Below are 21714 nucleotides of genomic sequence, written 5' to 3' on the forward strand. Positions count from 1 at the left end.
AACCAAGCCAGCCACATGGACCACTACTCTAGTTGTTCATTTCTTTGTTTAAAGGAAAATAAATTTGTTTGACCTCACTTAGGATTAACTAGTGAGGCTTTTATTCACTTCTCTTAACTTCCCTGGGGCACAGCAGTAAAGGGCTCTCCTTATGGAGAGTTTCATACTGCTGGCCACAGAGGCCAGGCATGATTTATTTGAACTCAATCTGAAGGCAATAAAATATATACTAAGACATTCTTTACATTTAAAGGAGTAACTTGAAGTTTGATTACTGACTTGCCACATGTGTTTTTTTTTTTTTTTCTGATTGTTAGATCCATACGTTATATAAATAAGCAATAATGAACCTTCCAAAGTAAAACTGTGCTAGGTAATGTAGCTGTAAATTACCAACTATCAGAATGTCACAGCATTATACAATACATCTACTATGAGTCATCCATTAAAGTGTGTTCCAGTCAGAAACCTGGCACACAGTGTCTCCAACTAAGATTAATGCTTTAATATACTTTTAAACCATTTACAGAACAAAATGGACACAGGTGCTCAGAGGGACCCCAGGTTTTGTGTTACAAGAAAAGAAAAATATGAAATTAAACAAGCAGGGATATTTTTAACAGCACCTGTGCCCATGTCTATGCTATAGAGAAGTAGTCACTGAGTCATTTCAGAACTAGAAGTTCTGGACAGGATTTACGAGAGCTATATCTATACAGCCTTGAGTCCAGGCTTCCATAGCTATTGGTCTTCATGCTCTTAACCCTGCATAGTGCTGCACTAGGCTGAGCTCCCTTGGAGTTCAGGGGCTTCTGCTGCTTCCCACAGCTAACACATCAGGAAGCACTACCTCCTTGCTAGCAAGGGCCATGCAAGATGCTTCCAAGGCCTGTCACAGTCTTCTCAGATGAAGGGGATTAATCTCCAATGTCGGGGGACAATCATTTCAGCTGCTCACCCCAGGTCCCTCTGTTCTGCTCTGCTGCAGTTACCAGGCTCAAGAGGATGGAGCAAGGCACAGGTTACTCAAATATGCAGTGTCTTGTGCTCATTTTGCAGCCCTGCTTGAGCTCTGCTCTGGACAGGCTGTTATCACTTCCTGAACTACGCTAATTTAAAACTATGGGGAATTAATGTAATACCTGATGATACTTAAGCTTAAGTTTGAGGTATAAGATATAGAACTGCAAAGGCATTTTCTGGGGGTTGGGTACACAGATAATATTGATAACATTGATGTAACGATCAGATAAACACGTCAGTGACTTTTTAATGATAGGAATGCAATTTGTCAGACTAAATATAGACACCTATGTTGTCTCCCCTCTAGTCAAAAGACAGAGTCAATACAGCTGATGGAGAGCATAAATTAGCTCAGCCTAAATAAATCAGATAGACTGTGTTCTAGATGTCTGTCATTAGCTGTAAAAGGAGCATGAGCATAACTCAGCTGTAGTCATTTGTGGCACAGCTCTCTAAGGGTCGGTGAGACAAATCTGACTTTAAATGCCTATGAGAGTTTAAATACCTATAAAACTTACTGGATGTGCTTAGACTTTGCTCTAGTGCCTTTTCTGGGCTGTCAGGTGGAGTCACCTTCCTTCTGAAGGACATAGATGCTTCTGAGTTGTTGGAGAGAGTGTGCTCATAGAAATTCATAGACTAGCTAGTTGAATGTGGGCTACTGTGCGCAATTCAGAGGAGAAATGTTGAGGAAAGCAGCTTAATTCTCCAAAAGCTGATGTATTATTGATTGATAATAACCAAATAATTAACCTGAAGGTCATGCACTTAATAGTCCAAGCCTGTAGCCTTATCCATCTTGCTCAAACTCTTACCTGATCCTATCCTAACCGCCTAGCTATCATCTGGTGCTCATTCATTACTCTTCTGTTTCAGGCTGCTTTGTGTGTGCCCTTAAACACATTTAAGATGAGCTAGGTGGCTGGGTCTTGTCTGAAAATGGGCAGGCAGTAACATAGCTTTGCATAGCAGTCACTGAGGGCAATGAACTAGTGTGTATGGCATTCATATCATCTAACTTAGATGTTTAACTTTGCAATACAGATGCATAGGACAAGCCAATCCCTGGACAGCCTCCTCTTTTAATTAAATCTGACCCATTTTAGCCATTTGCTTTAGAGTGAGGTAAATCATGTCCTAGAGTCAGATAAGCATGCCTACTCTGGGATCATTGCCATTAATCAGACAAATCCCTGTGAGGAAAACCATTGTGGCAGCTATTCTCTTTCCTATATGGGGGTTTGTATCAGGCAGGATATCTTGTTTTGGAATGAATCATGCATGCACAGTCTTTCTTGGAGGAATCCCTCTTGGAAATGTCCATCTCCTGAGGAATTTTGAAAAAGAAAATAGCTTTCTACTTAATTCAGGTTCAAATTTCTTATGTTTTAGTTTTTTACTTCGGTAAAGTTTCTAGACATAATTGCTTTATACTCCCAGAATAACAGCAAAACCTAAGGTGCTTAGGAGCTCCGTTCATGTAGAAAGCCTGTGTGGACAGCACAAGGAGCAGAAGCAGGAGTTTGTATTAGATGTTAAGTCCACACACCAGCACCAAGTTCACCAACAAGGCAGGTGTTTGAACTTCTTGCTCTAACTTAAGAATGAGAAGTTGATAAATGACACTTTCATGCCTGAGTGTTCAGGAGTTAACGACCTACCACCTATTTACCTGTCTTCCAGATGCACAGACAGTACAATCAGTAGAAATCTGTGGTCACCTAGCTCACATTCTACATTTTCATCCAGCTTCAATGCTTGTCTTGGTACACCAGCCCATGGAAATGAAAACTAATGGGATTGGGGTATTTATTTTTAGATGTCAAAAATGATTATTCTGGGGCATCTACAAAGTCTGAAGCACAGCCTTAGTGCTTTGCTTGATGGATTAAAGTGCATGGTTCACTAATCCACAACAAATACTTGAGGTCATCTGAGTTGCTGAGTCATCTATAAGGAGCTGACAACTGTGTCAGAGTATCTGTAGAAGAACTTTGCCCCTCTGGAGAAGAAACTGGAGACCAATATCTCAAAAGGCATTATATGACTCTATGACAGCACTTTTAAGCTCTGCTAGAATGGGACAAAACTGGAATTGTGAAAGTAATGCTTTCATACTCAGTCATTCAGAGTATACAATGAAAACACGTCCAGTCAAATACAGGACTAATAGTTATTCTGCAATAAGTCTTCCCTCTATTAAGAAGAGGAATGATAACTGATTGGCTCCAAGGGCGGTCACGCTTTTCTATCCTATTCTTTTAGTTGGGAGTGCCACTGAAACTGTGGGAATCAGAGAGGCAAAGAGCATCTCTGTAAAGTGAAGAATCAAAGACAGCAGTGAGTAGTATAACTATGGCAGTGCCATGCTTCACATGAACGTGAGACATTCACCTGTAAGCTCCTCAGCCCAGACACAAATTCTCTGCTTGACCATTTGTAGCTCCCTGCATCTGGGGAGAAGCCATGGGAATTCTTGGAAGCAGCAGGGAACTAGCAAAGTGATGACCACTGTCTGACACTCTTGTGCAAATGCCTTCACTGAGAAGTAACGCAGAGGTAGACAAACATCCAGGTCTGGTAATTCCTTCCTCTCCTGCACAGAATGGAATAGAAGTGGGAAGGTTCATCTTAAATTCAGGGAGCAGATCTGAGAGGATAGTTCCTAGTATGTATGTTTCTGTCTTTGAGGCTCAGTTTCCTGTCTGTTCCTATCTGTTTTTGAAGCACATTCTGAGCTCCTTTCTATGTTTAGGTTCATATGTTGTTAGAAGATGCTCATTTGGTTTAGGATAGAAGCATGTAGTTGTTGATTTAAAAAAAAAAAAAAAACTATTCATATGCACTTTTGCTCTTAGTTTAACCTTTGAGCTGAGCAAAAGCTGCTAGCTTTATCATAGAATGTAGAGGTTAGAAACACACACCTGCACACCTGCTGGAAATCCTTTGACTTCAGTAATGTTTGAAATGGATGTTAACGGAGAATAATTTTGGCCCTCTTGACTTATGCAAAAGCAACTAACACATACAGTTTTCACTGGGTGAAGTAGTCAGCCTTGTTAAGCCAGCTAGATAGGGCCCAGTTCCACCAAGTGCTTTCATTCCTGTGCAGGTAGCAGGAGAACAGTGGTTTAATCAGCCATTTGGAGCCTTCATTAGATTAATGGCTCCCTAATAGGCAAGATAACACAGCTTCACAAGACCATGTACTCTTTCCTAGTGTAGTAGATATGCCAGAAGACTTATGAGATATGACCACTAGGTACTGGTTCTCTGCCAGCAGTTTTGTCTCTGAGTACTTTTGGATCTGGAGTGTATTCCAGGATAGCTTTTAGTCATCTCTGGGTCTAAACTGGCTGCAGAGATCCCTGCAAGTAAGCTACCTGGGAGGAGCATAGAGGAACAAATGTACTAAGATGAAAGGATTTGAAAAGCTCTGGAAATAGATACTCAAATAAAGAATTGTTTTAATTTAACAAGAATGGGGCCTCCTGAAATTTTCCCCCAAACACAATACAGGAAACAACTCCTAGGATCAAAGTGCCCTTCTTTGTGGAGCTCCCTCTTCAATGGATTCGGTGGAGGTTGCACCATTAGAAAGGCTGAGCCTACTGAAGCAACACAAGTCACAGGTGACAGCATTTATCTTCAGTGGTACCAGTCATGGGTCCTTTTAAGAAAAAATATATTTAAAAAAATCCCCAGGCTCTGACAGGCTACATCAGAAGGAACTAAAAATAACAAGCACAAAAATCTATTGCAAGGAAATTCACATTTATATGGTTAAAGACCTAAAATGAAAATGGCTTCCAAAATGCCATGAATCCTCCTGATTTTCTTGAATTTGGTTCCCAATGTATTCTTCTGAGAATAGAGAAGTCAACAGTACTGCAACCCCAAACTCATCTTTTATTTCCATTATTTTACTGTGATAGGGAGGAAAACCTAATATTCTTATGAAACTCACAGATTTAACTTGAATTAATCAATTGTGAAGTTATTCATAATGCTCTAATGTGCAGGAGCATGTTCCACCATGACTTTGCTCTTACAGATTGCAGTTTCAAGGGACATCTTTTTTTGTGCTTTCCTTTTCACCTTCTATTGGTGTTCACTTTCTATTGGTGTGATCAAACTTAGTCCTGTCTACAAACATACTTATACTGGTGCTCTGGGCTACCTAATCAATTATTCAGCTTCTCATTAGCAGAGGAATCCCTCCAATCATTATCTGTATCTTCCTTTACTTCCATCAGTATTCAGTATTAAAATTACTAGGTTTGTGGAAAAAGAAAAGGAAAAATACAAATCCAATGTGATGTGCAAGACTATATTAAAAGATTAGGCAGCAAGAATTTTATTTATATTTCCAGGCTTTTTAACTGAAAATATAATTGTTGTTCACAGATCATCCTTCTTCTGAGAGTCAGTCTCACTTAAGAATGCAATAGAAAATACACTTTCCTGTAATTTCAGTGTCAGTAATAGTATATTTAATGCAGTTATTAGTTTGGATACAACATGTGAAAAATTAACTTACTTAACATTTTCAATATACATATATATATGTACATTCATATGCTCCTGCTTCTTTTTGCTAAGTGACTCTGGCTGTTTTGTTTAGGTTCTTTGCTTTCTTTGATTCCTATACAGACACCTGGACTTGCAGCTTCTTCCTCTTTCATCATTTCAGGTCCACATAAATCCAACAGAGAGGGAGAGAGAGAGAAGAATTATAACCAGAAAGCAGGAACAAACAAGAAAAAAAAACAAAGTATATGGAAAAGGTGGTCTAACTTACCATTCCACGAGTAGAATGATCACGACAGCAAAATATACGTGAGTGAGGATAGGATTGCTCTCTTCATGTAACACACTTTGGATCATCTCACCTTCTTGTATCTTGATACGGAGAGAATCTGGGTTCTTGGTCTTAAAGATTTCCTCTCTTCTTCCTTTCTTTCCTCGAGTGTTCATTATATAACAGAAATTTCTTTCTTCTTTCCAAATAATACAGACTTGATTGATATCCTCGTAAGTATGCTTACATGGCAAGCATTTTTCCCCCTAGTATTGCATATTTAAATTGTGTTCTGAAACTTTAGGCAGGGTAAAAGGAGGAGCTATTGGAGTGTTTATTATTGTGCAGAATAAATACTACCAATTTCATGTCTTTATGTCAACATTAAATAAAGGGTATCTGTGACTGTTTAAAATACCTTCTACCCACTTCTGTATTTCTGTGTATTTCTGAGTTAGAAGACCTTCATTCATGAACCTGCCAAGTTCTGAAGACACACAGGAGGAAAGTGGATAAATGCAGCAAGCTACAAAAACTCAGAAGTAGTCATTTTCAAATAGACTTAACAGAATGAAAGTTATAACAGGGTTAGACAAAAGCAAACTGTAAAGCCTTCTTTTGTTCTGTTAAGTGGCATTAATATGAAAATACTAAGGGAATCTGTCTGGTAGAATAAATAACATTTAAACATAAACCCTTTAATTCTTCCTATAATCATATGTAGATTATCACAATGTGTTAAGGACTTGCCCCTAGCAATTCATTTCCTTTTCCCAACCTTTTTCTTTCCAAACTATTTGCAAATTTATTACATTACTAAAAGAGCAAAGTATTCAATCTAGTAATATTTAGAGACCTTGCACATATTGGCATATCATCTGTTCTTTCCTCTGAGGATCTAGCTCAAAGACACTACAACATAGCTTTTTTTTAATGAAGCCTTGGAGTACAAGAGTCCTGGCTGTAACCTGAACATTTACGTTAAACCATTTCAGTTCAGACAATTTACTTCTGCTATCAGGAAGTACCATTCTTAGCCTTGAGGCAAGATCTTATTTGAATTCATGTGCCAGCCTTTTATCTTCAAATATCAAGTGTATTTATTTTCATCACACCTTTTGCATGAGATAGGTATATAGGGTGGTATGCAGTAAGGAGGAAAAAATGTGTGATTTTTAAGAATTATTCTTTTCTATTTTTAATCTCTATCTGGTGATGTTTTCTATATACATTAAGCTGTATATATAAGCTTTAATTAGCTTACTTACCTGGTAGTGTATGTTTGAGAAACATGCATGTGACCTGATAATATCAGGTGCTAATGCTTAATTGTTATCTGCTTGTTAGAAGCAGATAAATGATTAAAGCACAGGCAAATTATCCCACTAGAAGACAAGCTGATCAAGGCTGTGATATAACTGCAGAGGTTTCTAAACTTACATTAATTTCATATCAGCCTGAGATGCTGTAACAATGTCAAAACACAGCATGATGCTTCATTAGTGAGCCAGGTCACATTTGGGTTACTGACATCTGGAGATACAGTACATATTTATCAGTTAATGGGTTGGCACAATTTGCATCACAGGCTAGTAGGAATGAACCAAGACACTGGTTGATTTTTGGGAGAAAAAATGCAGTGAATAGATTTTTTTTGTAGGAATTTGGGAATGAGAAGTCAGAATGCTCTCCATCCCCACCTCTGCAGGAAGTGCTTGCTTGGGAAAAGGACAGTGGACCAGTGAGAGGATCTCTTCCTATAAGGACTTTTTTGGAAAATGTCTGGTAGCTACTGAGGAGGTCAATGGGAACCTGACAAAAGTCCTTATGGACTGGCAGGCTTCAGCAGGTATGAGGCTTTTTCCTCCCGTGCTATAGTCAAAGATTTTTTTTTATTGCTTAGTGAGCAGGGTTGAGTGAAGTTCTCATAACCTGCAGCCTCGCTGGAGGGTTCACCAGATGGCTAGCATTTACTTATGAATAGGGATAGCTGTTTCTGGAGCGGCAGCAGTAATGCCAGTTGTGTGGAACAGACAGAGAGGAGTCAAGTCGTACTTACGGGATCCCTTTTTACAAGGCCTGGATTAGGAACCACAGCAATGAGGTGGGCAATGGTAAACATGGAGTTCAGCACATAAGAAAAAAACAAATTCTTGTGCAGCGTTATCCTTTGACAGCTCAGGCTCCTGAAAAATATTAGCACACGTTGTAAATCGGTATTTTCATCCTGATGTCACTTTAACAAGCACATTCTGGCAGAAGTCTCTCAAGAATGCCTTTGGCAAGGCATGGTCGGAAAACACATGCTTTGCATTGCAGCCATAACTCCTGACAATTCCTTTGTTTTTGTTTTTACACCTGTTCAGTGCCGCATGCTTTTCAGACCATGCTGTAAAGAGTCATCCGGTCACATTCTCAGCCCCTTGATGCCTTTCTTTATTTCCTGGTAATCGAGATATTAAGCGGTGAAGCAAAACCCTGAGAATTTTTACAGATGTGTATGATGCAAGTAATGAACCTCAGGAATACTGCTTCATAAATAACTGGGCCCTGGAGACTTGATATCTCAAATATTCAGATGAAAATTATTTGCTACTTGAGGAATTAGTGGTGATACAGGATGGAAAATTTTGGATGGAATCCCCTTAAATTTCAGGGAGATTTGCATTGGTATCTTGCATGTTTTTGAGTCCAGCTGACATCCCAAAACAGAAGAGGTTGTTTTCCTCCACAACCTTTTCTAAATGGCTGTTTTCTTTCTTTCTTTTTTTTTTTTCATTATTCTGCTATTGTGGGCAGCAGATTTTCCTAAGACAAGTTCAAAGAATTCCTGTCCAGTTAAATCAAGGCTGCAATTTCAAATCTGAACTGTTTCCCTTTCTAATTCACACTGGGACCCTAATGCCACTGGCTCAGCTACCTCTGCAGCCCTCCGTGCCAGGAGCTTGGCCCGGCACTGCCAGGAGGTGCCTGCAGAAAAGCAGTCCTGGAGCTGTGAGATAGTGCTGGGCTGTCTGCATTCAGCGCTTTCAGTGATCACGGGGAGCAAGCAGGCAAATAAAGGGAAAAGAGCAGCTGAGAAGGGCAGATATCTCTGCCTCCATGACAAAAGCATCACTCTACACACTAGGAGTCTTTTACAGACTGGTATTGACTGCTGCTGTGACTTTCTGCTTTGTGTGTGTGCAGGTCAATGCAGAATGCACCCTCTGTGAAGAAGAGGAAGCTAATCCAACCAGCTACACTATTCTATGTTTGTTTCTCTTTTATTTATTTATTTTCCTGTGTGTTTCCATATGGTATATCCATATATGGTATTCCATATATGGAATAGACTACATGCTATATGCCATGTCTATACTTCTCATTTACATCAGTGAGCAGAACTCATCCTATCCCCTCCAATGCCTCAGTCTACTCTTTAACAACTATCTCTCTTCTCAAGATTTCCGTTTATAATGGAAACTTACTTTATCTTTTTGAATTTTACATCTTCATCTATGGCTTAGTTTATCTCTAGCTTCTCTCCCTCCTTTCATGCTCTTTCTCCTATTCATCTCTTAGCTCATTCAACAAATTGCCTGAAATTGTTGTCCAGTAACCTTCTTCCCCAGTTCTAGTCTTTCTCATCTCCCTTCTTGTTCTTGCCCTCCACATGAAACTGCTCTCAGGAGTCTCTTTCTGGCAAAACCCAACCCGTTACTCTATTCAGTCCCTCTGCTTTTGACAATGAGCTGTGATTTTCTTGTCTAAGGTTTTTTGGCTCTCTTCTTGCCTCTTCTGGCCTCCCTAATCACTCCTGCATTCTTGAAGGATCCTCCTCATCCCATGCCCTGCCTTCTGTACGCTCCCTTCTGTGCTTTATAAATCAGTATGCAAAGAGACATCATCAAGCCAGTAACCCAGATCTTAAGCCTAGATTGCCCTTGTGGCTTTTTCTCTGTCACTATGACACTGTGTACTACGTCTCAGACTTTCAATATCTCCTATGTTTCATCTGGAAGACACAACTGTCCTGTATATTTCCAAGATTCACCCTACCTTTTGAGTTTCTAATTTAATTTCTCTATTTCATCTATGACATATTCAATTCCAGGGCACTTTTGGTATTATTTTCTTCATATATCTGTTTTGTGAATCTGTCATCACTTCTTATTCATGAATGCCCAGAATACTGTTTTCTATTCCCAGTCATTTTTCATCTTCTTGTCTTTCAAGCTTTTTAGTTTTCAAGCAATTATTTTCATGCTTTCTACCATGCTTCTCCTCTTTATCCCTAGGAAAAACTTTCCCAAAATGTCCATGAAACTATCTTCATTATCCTTCTTCAAACCCTTTAAAAACTTTGGTAACAATTGGGCAGGAGGTGTGTTGACAACACCATCTATCATCCTGGCAAATCCAATCATATTTTAGTGTACCCAAATGTCTTTGTTTTAATAATTCAGTTATAAATGATTTGGTTCAGGAGTCTCTTTTTCCTTTTGTGTTTTATCATATAAGATAATAGGGTCTCAGACTGTAATTATAAAGATATTGCAATGATAATGTGATATATGTAACTGCTAGAGACTCCACTTTATGAATATTCAGCTATGAGTAAGTATTGTTTGATACAATCACTACTGATTCAGTATTCACTTTTGAAAGTACTGCAACATCTGTAATACCAGATCATTACAAATCTTGATATCCAAAACCCAAAATAAAATAAATTTCTGCCAGGAAAGCCTTGTTGTATGTGGAAAGAGTCTTCTCTCACACTGTGAAACAGCAGCCTCTGTAAGCTGCTGCCTTTACAGTCAAAAGTTATGTTTTACAGCTCTGAAACCTGAAGTTGCTATCTGATTGACCATCTGATTGACAGCCTTCTAATGAAGGTCAAATAATCAGCCATGGTCATATGCAGATGATAGAAAACATCTGAATGTATCATCAAGCCTGCTCCCATACAGCTTGATTCTCATTTTCTTACAATCTTAGTTTGGTTTCCACTTTAATCTCCCATTTTGCTTTATTGTAATTCCTTCTCTAGTTCTTCCTGTAATCTTTGTGTCAGGGATTAGTCATGGAAGGAAGAGGAGAAATGAGGTGGGAGGAAGAAGAGGAGGTGTGTGTGCCTGTCAAGAAGCCCGTTGCACAGATGAGTCTTTTGGCACTGCCTGGGTATGGCCACGGTTGTGAATTGCCCATGACTCAGGCGGACAAGTGAGTCAGACAGCCTGGTCCCCATCTGCCTATCTACAAGGTCTCATTAGGACACCGTCACCTGCAGGGATCATTCTGGATAGCCACTTTACCAGATCCTGTCTCGCCTGTCCCATGCAGCTCTGAATCCTGGGTATAGGATTTCAAATCAGATTAAATTTTACTCTTCCCAGATTTCTTGAAACACTTCTCTGCCTGTGCTTTCAGGCTTTTTTACCTTCTACGTAGATGGGAATGCAATTCAGCAGTTCACTGCCCTTGTGTATGAGGTCCTTGTTCGTCAAAGCTTGATCCTTCAGCTGCTTAGTACTGCTGCAGTATCTGACTGCAATAACCTGGCCTGCATTAGAGGTAGTGACGGGGAATAACACACAGCACCTTCTTACAGGATCAGGCTGTGTCTGAAAATTAAGGTCTGCTAGGGTTTTCCTAGAAAACAAAAATAATAAAACCACTCCCTCTGGTTTCTGCACAGTTTACTTGCTCCATATTGGGAAGAAATTCTGCCCTGTAATAAGGTTTCTTCAAAAGTCTGTCACCCCTGAAGTATCATTTGCAGTATGCATTTTTCTGTCCTCAGAGAACTTTATTTTCAACCTTCTCAGCTTTCTTTATATCTGCTTTTTAATTTTAATTACTTTTTTAAAAAATTACTCCACACTAATTAATTGAATCCATCCAGTGCTTTGGATTATTTGGTTTTGTATCCTGAACAAATTTAGTCATGTTACAGTTGAATAAGAATGTGCAAATTCAGATCTAATTTTGTTCATGTATCTGTGTAATTCTATTAATTTGTCCATTAAAGAGACAAAGCCAAAATCTTAACTAGTGTAAATTAGCTTAGCACCAAAGAAGTTAAACAAAATGCTGATTTGCCTGGAGTATCTTTCTAAAAACGTGAATTGTTAGCTCTCTTAAGCTATTAGTCCTCTAAGCAAAAGTTTCAAATAACTTCAACCGCAAGTGAGCTGGTCTCTGTTTAACTGACCCTTTCCTCCCTTGCTTGAAATTGCTTTTGTTTTTACCCTCTAAAATCACCTATTGCCCATTTTTTTCCCCTGAATAACCACTTTCTCTTCCTCCGCTCACTGATTTTTTGTTGTAAGATTCACATCATCTTTTTGAACAAGTCTTTCTAAACAAATTCCATGACGGCTTTAAAATCGTTTTCCAAACACTACACATGACTAGGTGTATTAAAAATGACATGATAGTTTGCCATCTGCAGGCAGGCATATCCGTGTTCTGGCATAATCACCAACCTTAGCTTGAAATAACTTCTTACAGGCAGGCTAGGTTACAGTCTCCATACCTCTCTCTGCTCATGAAGTATCTGGCCCTCTGCAGACAACTGATGTATTTTTGCTGAATTCAGCAATACCTCCCCACCTGAGTCATTTTACCAAATTAAAAAAAATCCTACCTTTGTTATTGCGTTGCATCAGAATATCTGTAAATGGGCATTACAACAACAATTTCTGAAGTGTGTTATCAGTCCTGGAAGTTTACAGTTTATAGAAGTGTAATGGAAGTGTAACACTACAAAAACGACTACCTAAGAGCTATAATAAATATATACTTTATCCAAGTCTTCAGAGCTCTCTGTGTACAATGACTCTGGGCTTTGCCAAGTGGTTATTCTTGAATATTTTCCCCATAGAAATCTCCCACTGTCATTTAACATATAGACATGTTTACTGTGACTACTATTGAGAAATCCTCTGTGGCTAGTGTGATTTAGATATATTAACTTTTCACATACTGAAAAAAAAAATCTCAATTTGTTAGAAATGTGGTGTTCTGTTGCAACTGCTAAAGCGGGAGGTTTTTTGAATCGCCAGTCCCATAGTTTCTCACTTTTATGCTAATCTGGACAAGTTTAACAGCTTGCCCTTTGCTACACACCACTGAGAGCTGTCCCTTTGGTGAGGTGACTCTGATTATGCTATTTTTGCCAGGATTATGTAACAATGTTCTGAGAAGAGCTGCTTTTCACTGCCACATCCTCTTCCAAGTTTTTCTTTGGTTAACACTTAAGATCCCTCAGAGAATAAAAAGTATTTGTGAAAACCACTTACTTGAAATAGAAGAAAATTGCCAACGAAATCAACAGGGATGTTATAGACAAAGCATGGCCAACAATTGCCATATAATAAAGTATGAACGCCATCTGCAAAGTAACAACAGCAACAACAAAAAAAGCAAATGAACAACTTGCAGGCACTCATTTATTTCTCAATGAGAAAGAACCTACACAATCAACTTCTTATTTTATATTTCTTTACTTTCAAAGGTTCTTTTGCAATATATATTAAATGCCAGTAATACTTTAAATAGCCAAGGTCCACAGATGAGATGTTTCTTACATAAGTTGATCTGCTTCTGCTCTTTGCACTGAAGCCACTGGAAAGATTCCCATTAACTCTGTGCCTCATTAACTTTCTAGAGCTCTAAGACAGCACAGTGGACATAACTTATGTGGATTTTCAAAACAGCCCTTGATAAGATTCCACTCCAAAAATATTAAAGAAAACAGGTTGTCAGGTCATTTTATGGTCTGAAATCTGCTTAAACAAAGAGGAAGAAAAATCTTAACGGCTACTTTGGGGATGGAGATGAGTCAGCAGTGAGGTGCCTCTTGGACTGTTATTGAAGCTTTTTTTTTTAACATCTTCATCTTCCTTACTTAACATCTTCATCTTGATCTTCCTCAATGACTTGTGACAGCAAGATGCAGAGAAATCTTTAAGTTTCCACGTGTTGCTTAGTTTTATGGATAATAGGGAATTCAGAAGCCTCAAAAGCCTCAAAAAACTAAGTGAGCTCAGAATACCATATGGATTTCAAAACAGATGAATGTGGGCATCTAGGGTCAAATAATTTAAACCTAAACCTACACATGATGAACTCAGAACTGACAACTAAAACCAGGCAGGAGATTTTGTTGTGATCCTGATCAGTTCTGAATCATTGGTCAATGCATGGTGAGAGCCAAAATGTCAACAAAATGTAAGACATAATCAAGAAAGTACTGAGAACAGAACATTTTGCCGCTGTTTAAAATCTGGATATTCCCATATTGCAAATGGTTTTGTATTTCTCATCTTCACACCTTAAGAAGGACACAGTGGAACTGGACAAGGTGCAAAGGAGGCAACTAAAATACTTAAGGGGACAGAGCAGCTGCATTGGGTGGCTAAAATAGTGACTTGGAAAGAAGAAATCAGGGGGGTCTTATGGCTGTGGGCCGCAAAGTCACGACAGCAATGAATGGTGAAGACTATTATGCAACTTCTACCATACTAGAACAACAGACTCTGCGACAAATCATGGTTTTGACACAAATACAGATCTAGCTAGAGGACAAGAAGTTTACATTGCTGTAAAACTTTTGTGCATAAACAGAGAATCAGCCTTTTGCTTTATCACTGAAATGTAAGATGGGCCTACCCATATTTTGCATGCCAATAGTGAAATAAAATCGCAGAACAGCACTTTGGCTGCAGAACACTGTGGTATTTAAATGCTGTATTTTGGTCTCAGCCAAGCCCTTAACCATCATCCAGCTGTCAGGCTGCAGGAGGCTAATGGCCTGCCAGGCTTTGCCATTCTCTTCTGAGAGTGCTAATATATTATCAGCTTGTACTGAAGAGACTACTAGATAGCAGGTCTTAGCTCCTCTGCTGGGTTGATTTTGTTAGCTCCATTTCATTCATTTTTCTTGTGTTATGCATGGGTTATTTTTCTTTTCAATGATTTCATAAATCCTTTTAGGATAACATTCCTCCCTGAAAAGCTTGCAAGTACTATTGCAGCAATTTAAACACTGTTTTTATATTCCTCCTCCTCTGATTCTTTCTCGTGAGAAGAATGAAGGGAGAAGGCATGTTTTAATGCAGTTGTTTCAGTGCAGATATCTTCAGTTAATACCTGGCTAGCTTCTAGTTGGTTTTTGCAGTCCTGAGCTTTACCAATCTTTTTTTTTTTCTTTTTTTTTTTTCCAGTTTCCAACTCATTTTAAATTTTCAGTTGGAAAAAAGGATGAATAAAATTCAGAAAAAAAACTCCTATTCTTCGTAGCACAGGTGTAAAGCTTCTTACCTAATTTATTCTTTCACTATTTTATAACTTTAGAATTGGCTCCTGCTCTCGTTAATGTAGATGATGTGGTAGCCTGATTTGTATTTCCACCAAAGTCACATTTACACCATTCTTGCCTATAGAGTGGTCATATAAATACCATTTAAGAGGTTATGGAAATCCATGAATATTACCTGGAAAAACTTAAGTCTACAAGTTTTCATCTTCATTGACTAACCACAATACCAGTAACAAGCATGACCGCTTGGCAAGCTGTTTTAGGAACACCACCTACTACAGGGAGGGTCAACCAGACTGCAGGGAAGACAAGACAACTTTCCAAACATGCAGAATCAAGAGGAACTTAAACATGTGTGGATATGACATTTCTTTCACTGCATACTAAATAGTTGCTATAGTTTTTCACTGTATTAAATTGAATACAATTTCCAAGCCTGAATTTTATGTACACACCAATTAATTATAATCTTTGTGTTGTCTGAAACAGCTATAAAGGCTCCTGGATAATTACATGTGTGCCTATATGTGTGTGCATTGCAGAAGACTGTAGTTATTCAAACTATCCATCTTCCGTTACAACTACTAAATCATTTTAACTCAATACCTGGCACTCGGCAATAGCATTTTTGATTACTCCATGTAAACATTCAAGCTGCAAAAAATATTTCCAGAAATAATAATGAAGGCAGATCAGAATGGACTGAATTGTGGGATAATAAAGGATATGATATATTACTGCACTTTTAAAAGCGGTGATATGTTCTTTAAATAATCTGTCTCACACAGATATAGCATATTGATATTTGTCATGTATTTGTCAGACAAATAAGAAACCGTTACGTCAACCTCTCACTCCTTAAAACATCAGTCATTCATATCCCTTCTGCCATATAGGATTTAAAGCATGCTGTTTTGCCCTTTTTTATAGCATATGCAGCTTTTTTTAACATCTTGGACTTGAAAAACTTCTAAAAAAAACACTAGAATGTTGCTTTTTCCTTCAAAGTCTTCACTTGAGAAAAGAGTATTCTCAAAAATAAATGCCTCCTACTCAGTTAATTAAACTATCTACAGGTACATGAAAACAACCTAGAACTCAAACATACTCCTAGGTTTTGAAGGTTTGGATTAAAGGTCAGAATCCAACTTGGCATTACTGTGAAGTCAGATTCTTACTGCTTTTTCCATTATTTTTTGTTTCACAAAAATCTCAAAGTACGTCTAATTTTCCTTTGTGTTCTATCTCCACTTTGCTTGAAAAATGTTCAAAATTCTTCTTCTGGAAGGCATGGATAATAGGTAACAGAACTACATTTTTTGCATCCCTACATGGGCCAACATCTGGAAAAAATATATTTTTATGATGTTTCCACTTAATGCCTCTGTGATCTCAGATTGTTATGATTATTCTCTCCTTGTTACACAGGTGAACCCCATTTTACCACAAAGGTTCCTCATACCTCAAAAACTTTTGGAATTTACCTCCCATCTAGTCCAGCATCCTTTTCCAAGGCACTTTTAGCTGGATCATTACTAAATATAACCACAGACTGTTTTTTAGCTGGGTGAATAAAGATCCGCCAACACAAACACAAACCTCCAATCAAGTCACTTTCTGACTCTTTTCCTCACACAATTCCAGAGTCACAAATTATTTTCTCATGAATTTGTAATCAGATTTTCCTGGAGCTCCATTCATATTTGAGAAATACATTTATTTTCATGAGCTTCCCTAACTTAATTTTTAAAAGCTTTTCTCAGATTTCTCTGTCCTTGTTTCTTTTGGTGCTTTTATACTCAGTTCTCCTCTTTCAGCTGAGCAATTTGATTTTGGAACTATTGATGCAAATGCTTAATTTAGTACTGTAAGTAATCTCATTGACTTCAATCAAACCGTGAAAGTTAAATGTGTTCAGGCTTGTAGGAATTTTACCATAACAGTATCTTCACAAATATTTCTTTTCAAAGGGAGTAAATATAGTGTTTTACTCTTTGTTTATAAAAATAATTTCAAATTATGTTAAAATTGGTAATGGTGCAGAAAAGGCATCAACAGTTTGGGAGATGAATGTTGCAGAAAGCAAAAATGAAATTTTAAAGGATCATTTCCTAACTGTTGGACAATGACAAGTAATTAAAAATGCATTTGAAAAATACTGCAAAACTGGTCAGATTGGTTATATGAATTACTACTAAAGTATCCATCTTGTCAGATAATTCATCAAATAATTTTAATAAGTTGGTATGTCAAGGACAATGATATTAAATTCTTGTGCAATAAATAAAGCTGATGATGAGGCTTATTCTGACCTGTCTCATATGTATTTTGCTGCTAGCCCAGCCCCAAACCATTCTCAGATAATTATTGTCTTTTTAACTTGTGGCATACCTTCAGTTTTTCAGAGGTGAAAGAGTTGCAGAGAGTATAGTTGGACCATGTTCGGTTGCTCTCAGGATGTCGGAACCAGTTTCCAGTTTCATCACAATACTTTGAAGCCCTTTCTGAAGATAAATTGTAATAATAGTTATTTTAGCATATGCATATTATGCATTTAAGCATTCATTAAAAAGAAGTGAATATGTTCAGAAATAAAAGCCCATGTAACAAAATTTTAAGCTTGCCCAATTAACATATATTTTTCTGTTTGCAAAGATTTATCTGTTAATGTTATTGTATTTTATCTATTTCCTTTTGTCTTGAATGAATGCAGAAGAGCATAGTTCCAAGTCTTCATTCAGAAGCAATCATTTCTGTGATAATAATTAATTTAAAGAGGGTGTTATAATTCTTTATGGAAGAAAAAAAATAATGTTAAGCTCAGATACAGAGCATGTACTAGGTGTACACATAAAACACAGAGGTGTCAGCATATCTTCAGCTTTCACGCCTTCCAACACTATGAACATTGCAAAATGGATGCATCCACTTCCCAGAAGATAAAACATTTTTTTTGGCTTCTTTTTATGTATGTATGTATGTATTTATTTATTTATTTATTTATTTTAGCTCACAAGAAGACACTGCTATTACTTGACAGACACAAATGGTCTGAATCTTGTATCAGGGGTTTGTGTGTTACAGGGAACATTCCACCTACAGAGGAGCTGTAAGGGAACTGAGCCCTGACACAGGGCTCTGCTGCTCTTTGCACAGAGCTGCCCAGTGAGACGGCTGGCACAAACACTACATATTGCTACAAAGAGCTGTAGTGGTTTGAAACAGTCTTTTGAATCAATAGTGAAAAATATTGTGTAGGGGAAGCGTACCAAGCAGTGGTGTAAAGCGGAGCCCAGGAAATAGAGCAATGGATAGAGTTCCCTGTTTGAGTAAAATGATGTGTTTTTGGCCTCTCCACATGTGCAGCAGGGCTGACTTCTGCACCACAGGCCGCTCTGACATCTTTTCTCAGAGCCGTGCAGTACAGATAAATCATCAGGGTCATGTTACTTTGCACATGTCTTTTTATTGTGGTAGAGGGACTCCAAGATCTCAGAAATATATCACTCCGACTGGACTCAGGGATGTCTGGAAGTGCAGATGTGGGCTGTACATGTGTCCTCTCGACCAGGCACAGATTTCTGTCTGGGAAACCCTGGAAGCTGAAGCACAGGCAGTCACTTCTAATCACCTGTCAAAATTTGGACTCAATCCTTTGGCCTTTACTCCAACCTTAGCCACATGGGAGTCTGTGAAAAGTTTGCCTGAGTCATGAAGTCAGGAAGTGCATAAGATCAGAAACATTAATTAGTTGATATTTTCGTAGATAGTGGTTCAGACTATTTTATGAAAATCAAAGCACTTCAAGTTTGATTTTTATATAAAAGTACTAAAAAGACTCCTCCTTGGCTTCCCTCCACCTATTTCAACTTTATAACCGTATTAGTTCTATACATATCATAATATTTCCAGTCTCAATATTTCTACAGAGCCAATTGCTTTTTTTTTTTTCAGGATGTGCATTTATTTTTCTTAAACAGGTCAGATGATTTATGATACTATTAATTTGGAAGATTCCCATTTCCTCTTTACACTCTAATTAGGAAAAATATCGATCACATTGCAGTTGGTGTAAGATGTGCTAACTTCCTCTGACTAGAAACAAAAGGCATACAGGACCAATATATATATATATAAAAAGACCATTTAGTCATCCAGAAAATAGCATGCTGTTGAAATTAGTGTGAGTTTAAAATTCATTTTTTTGGGGAAAAAAAGATGTTGAAAATCAGTACGTGCATGAATGATGAGAGGAACAGTACATGTTATCTCAGGCTACCATCTCTTCAGCTTGAAGATTATCTTTGCCTGCCTGTGCAGCAATGTTCCCCTTGTATTCTTTGCCAGATATTATCTAAAGCTGGAAAAAGTTTTCAGTTACAGACAAAGATTAATGGTTATGCTACCATGGAACACAGTGTGCAAACACTCACCTACCATCCTATGTACTGTGCAATGCACATGCCTTTTGGTAATATGCTATAGAGCATAATGCTAGTATCATCTATCATCTCTGTACTTTAATGTCTAGGTAGGCTTTCTGCCTTAGCTTAACATGACCTCAGTAAATTAGAGGTAAATCTGTTGCTTCATACTTTCCTGTGAATCCAGACACATTGTTGTGCCTAGTTTGGAAGCTGCTTGTATTGCCACAGCTCACTGATTTCTCTTTGAGATGTCATCACAACATGGGGCTGTGACAGACTTGCTGAGCACAATATATAACCTTTTAAAATTTTCTTCCTAAAATGCTAGTTAATTTGATAAATGGAGGTAGCTAAACTTTATCTGATGAAAAACAACTTTTCATGTTACTCTTATAAACATAGTCAGTCTTGGGTGCCTGGGTCTCCTGTAACCCTGAGATCTGATGGGTTTAGTCAGTAAGACTGACTTTTGAAATAGTTTACAGATGAAGCTGTAACGTGTTCTGAAGAAATACACAAATGTGTAAGGACAAGACAATATAATCAAGGCAAAATGTAAGTATGCACTCTATGATTCTTAAAATATTACATGAACACTATTCTTCTAGGTGTCTATGTCCCATCAGCTTGAATCACTTGGGTATCATATTCAGAGTGCAGGAATTGTGATGCTGGGTGAGATTCATCTCGTGACTTAAGCACCTTAAGTTATACATTTACTCAAAGGTATTTAGGAAAGCTAAGGCACAATTGGAATTAAATCTGGCAAGGCATGCTAAAAATAACAAAAAGAGCTTTTTCAAATATATCAATGGTAAAAGGAAGATTAGGCAAAACATGGGTCCGCTGGTGAATGGCTTGGGTGCCCTGGTTACGAAAGACACAGAAAAAGCAGAGCTATTGAATGCCTTCTTTGCTTCAGTGGGTTTTGTTGTTGTTGTTGTTGTTGTTGTTTTTTGCTTCAGGCTATCAAGGGCAGCCCTTTGGAATCCCAGACCCTAGAAACTAGAGAAGGTGCCTGCAGAGAGGAAGACTTGCCCTGAGTAGAGGAAGATTGGGTCAGAGAGCACCTAAGGAAACCTGATACCCACAAATCCATGGGCCCTGATGGGATGCACCCCAGAGTGCTGCATGAGCTGGTGGGTGTTATTGCTCAGCCGCTCTCCATCATCTTTGAAAGGTCGTGGAGAATGGGGGAGGTGCCAGAGGACTGGAAGAAGGCCAATGTCACGCCAGTCTTCAAAAATGGCAAGAAGGAGGAGCCAGGCAACTACTGGCCGGTCTCACTTCCATCCCTGGAAAAGTCATGGAGCAGCTCATCCTGGCTGTTGTCTCCAACCATGTGGAGGATAAGAAGGTGCTCAGGAGTAGTCAGCATGGATTCACCAAGGGGAAATCATGCTGCTTCCTAAAGAGCACATAGATCTGAATAGTACTTACTTTTGCAAATGAGGAGTAGGAATTGTTGATACTTCTGCAGTCCATCTGATTTACTCATATCCTCAGTAAAATATTCTAGAAGAAATTATTTCAAAAACAACAACAACAACAAAATAGATATAACACAATGGAGTCTCTAGAAAACTTCAGCTCCAGGGTCCTATAACTGAAGAGTGATATTATCAAAATGCTTCAGTCAGCAGAACTGTAATCTGCATAATAGAGTCATGTTGTGCACTGTGAAGAAAACATAGCTAACAAGTTTGCTAAGAAGCAGGATAGAAATGCACAGAAGGTGATGTGGAGAAAGAAGCAGCTGGGCAGAGAATCCAGCTGAAGAAACAGATTTGTTTTATTTATCACTGTCCAAATGACATACTCCAAGACAGCAAAACGGGACCTGCAGAAATTCAGAGGTCTTTAGCAGAGCAGATTCTGTGGCAGGAAGGAAAGGGCTCTCCATGGCAAAGTCACTCCAGCAGGTCCCTGTGGCTGCAGTGCACCTGAGGTGCTTCCTCCTCCCTCCCGCGCAGCTGCAAGCAGAGACCTGTTGCCAAGGCATGCTACTGGGAAGGAGAGTGGGATGGACTGGCCACACAGGAGCGGGTTTGCAAGCTGGGGGACTGCGGTCAGGATGCTGCCTGCAGTGAGAGATGCCTGAGGCTTGCGGGATGGAGCTGGCACCCAGAAGGTCTCATGATTTCTCATCTTCA

The 21714-nt window shown here is 38.5% G+C and overlaps 1 protein-coding gene across 1 annotated transcript in view; it reads right to left on the bottom strand.

Moving 5' to 3' along the window:
• Positions 1–21714, bottom strand: part of CALCR (calcitonin receptor) — a 136883-nt gene that overhangs the window by 25931 nt on the left and 89238 nt on the right. The window contains exons 5-7 of the mRNA XM_088533481.1: positions 17526–17638; positions 13114–13205; positions 7884–8010 (exon numbers count right to left, since the gene is read on the bottom strand). Coding sequence (XP_088389607.1) covers positions 7884–8010; positions 13114–13205; positions 17526–17638 — 332 coding nt within the window. The remainder of the gene's footprint in view (positions 1–7883; positions 8011–13113; positions 13206–17525; positions 17639–21714) is intronic.

Source organism: Tinamus guttatus, unplaced genomic scaffold, assembly GCF_059628265.1.
Source record: "Tinamus guttatus ecotype Peru unplaced genomic scaffold, ASM5962826v1 Tinamus_guttatus_pri_ptg000503l, whole genome shotgun sequence".
NCBI lineage: Eukaryota > Metazoa > Chordata > Aves > Tinamiformes > Tinamidae > Tinamus > Tinamus guttatus.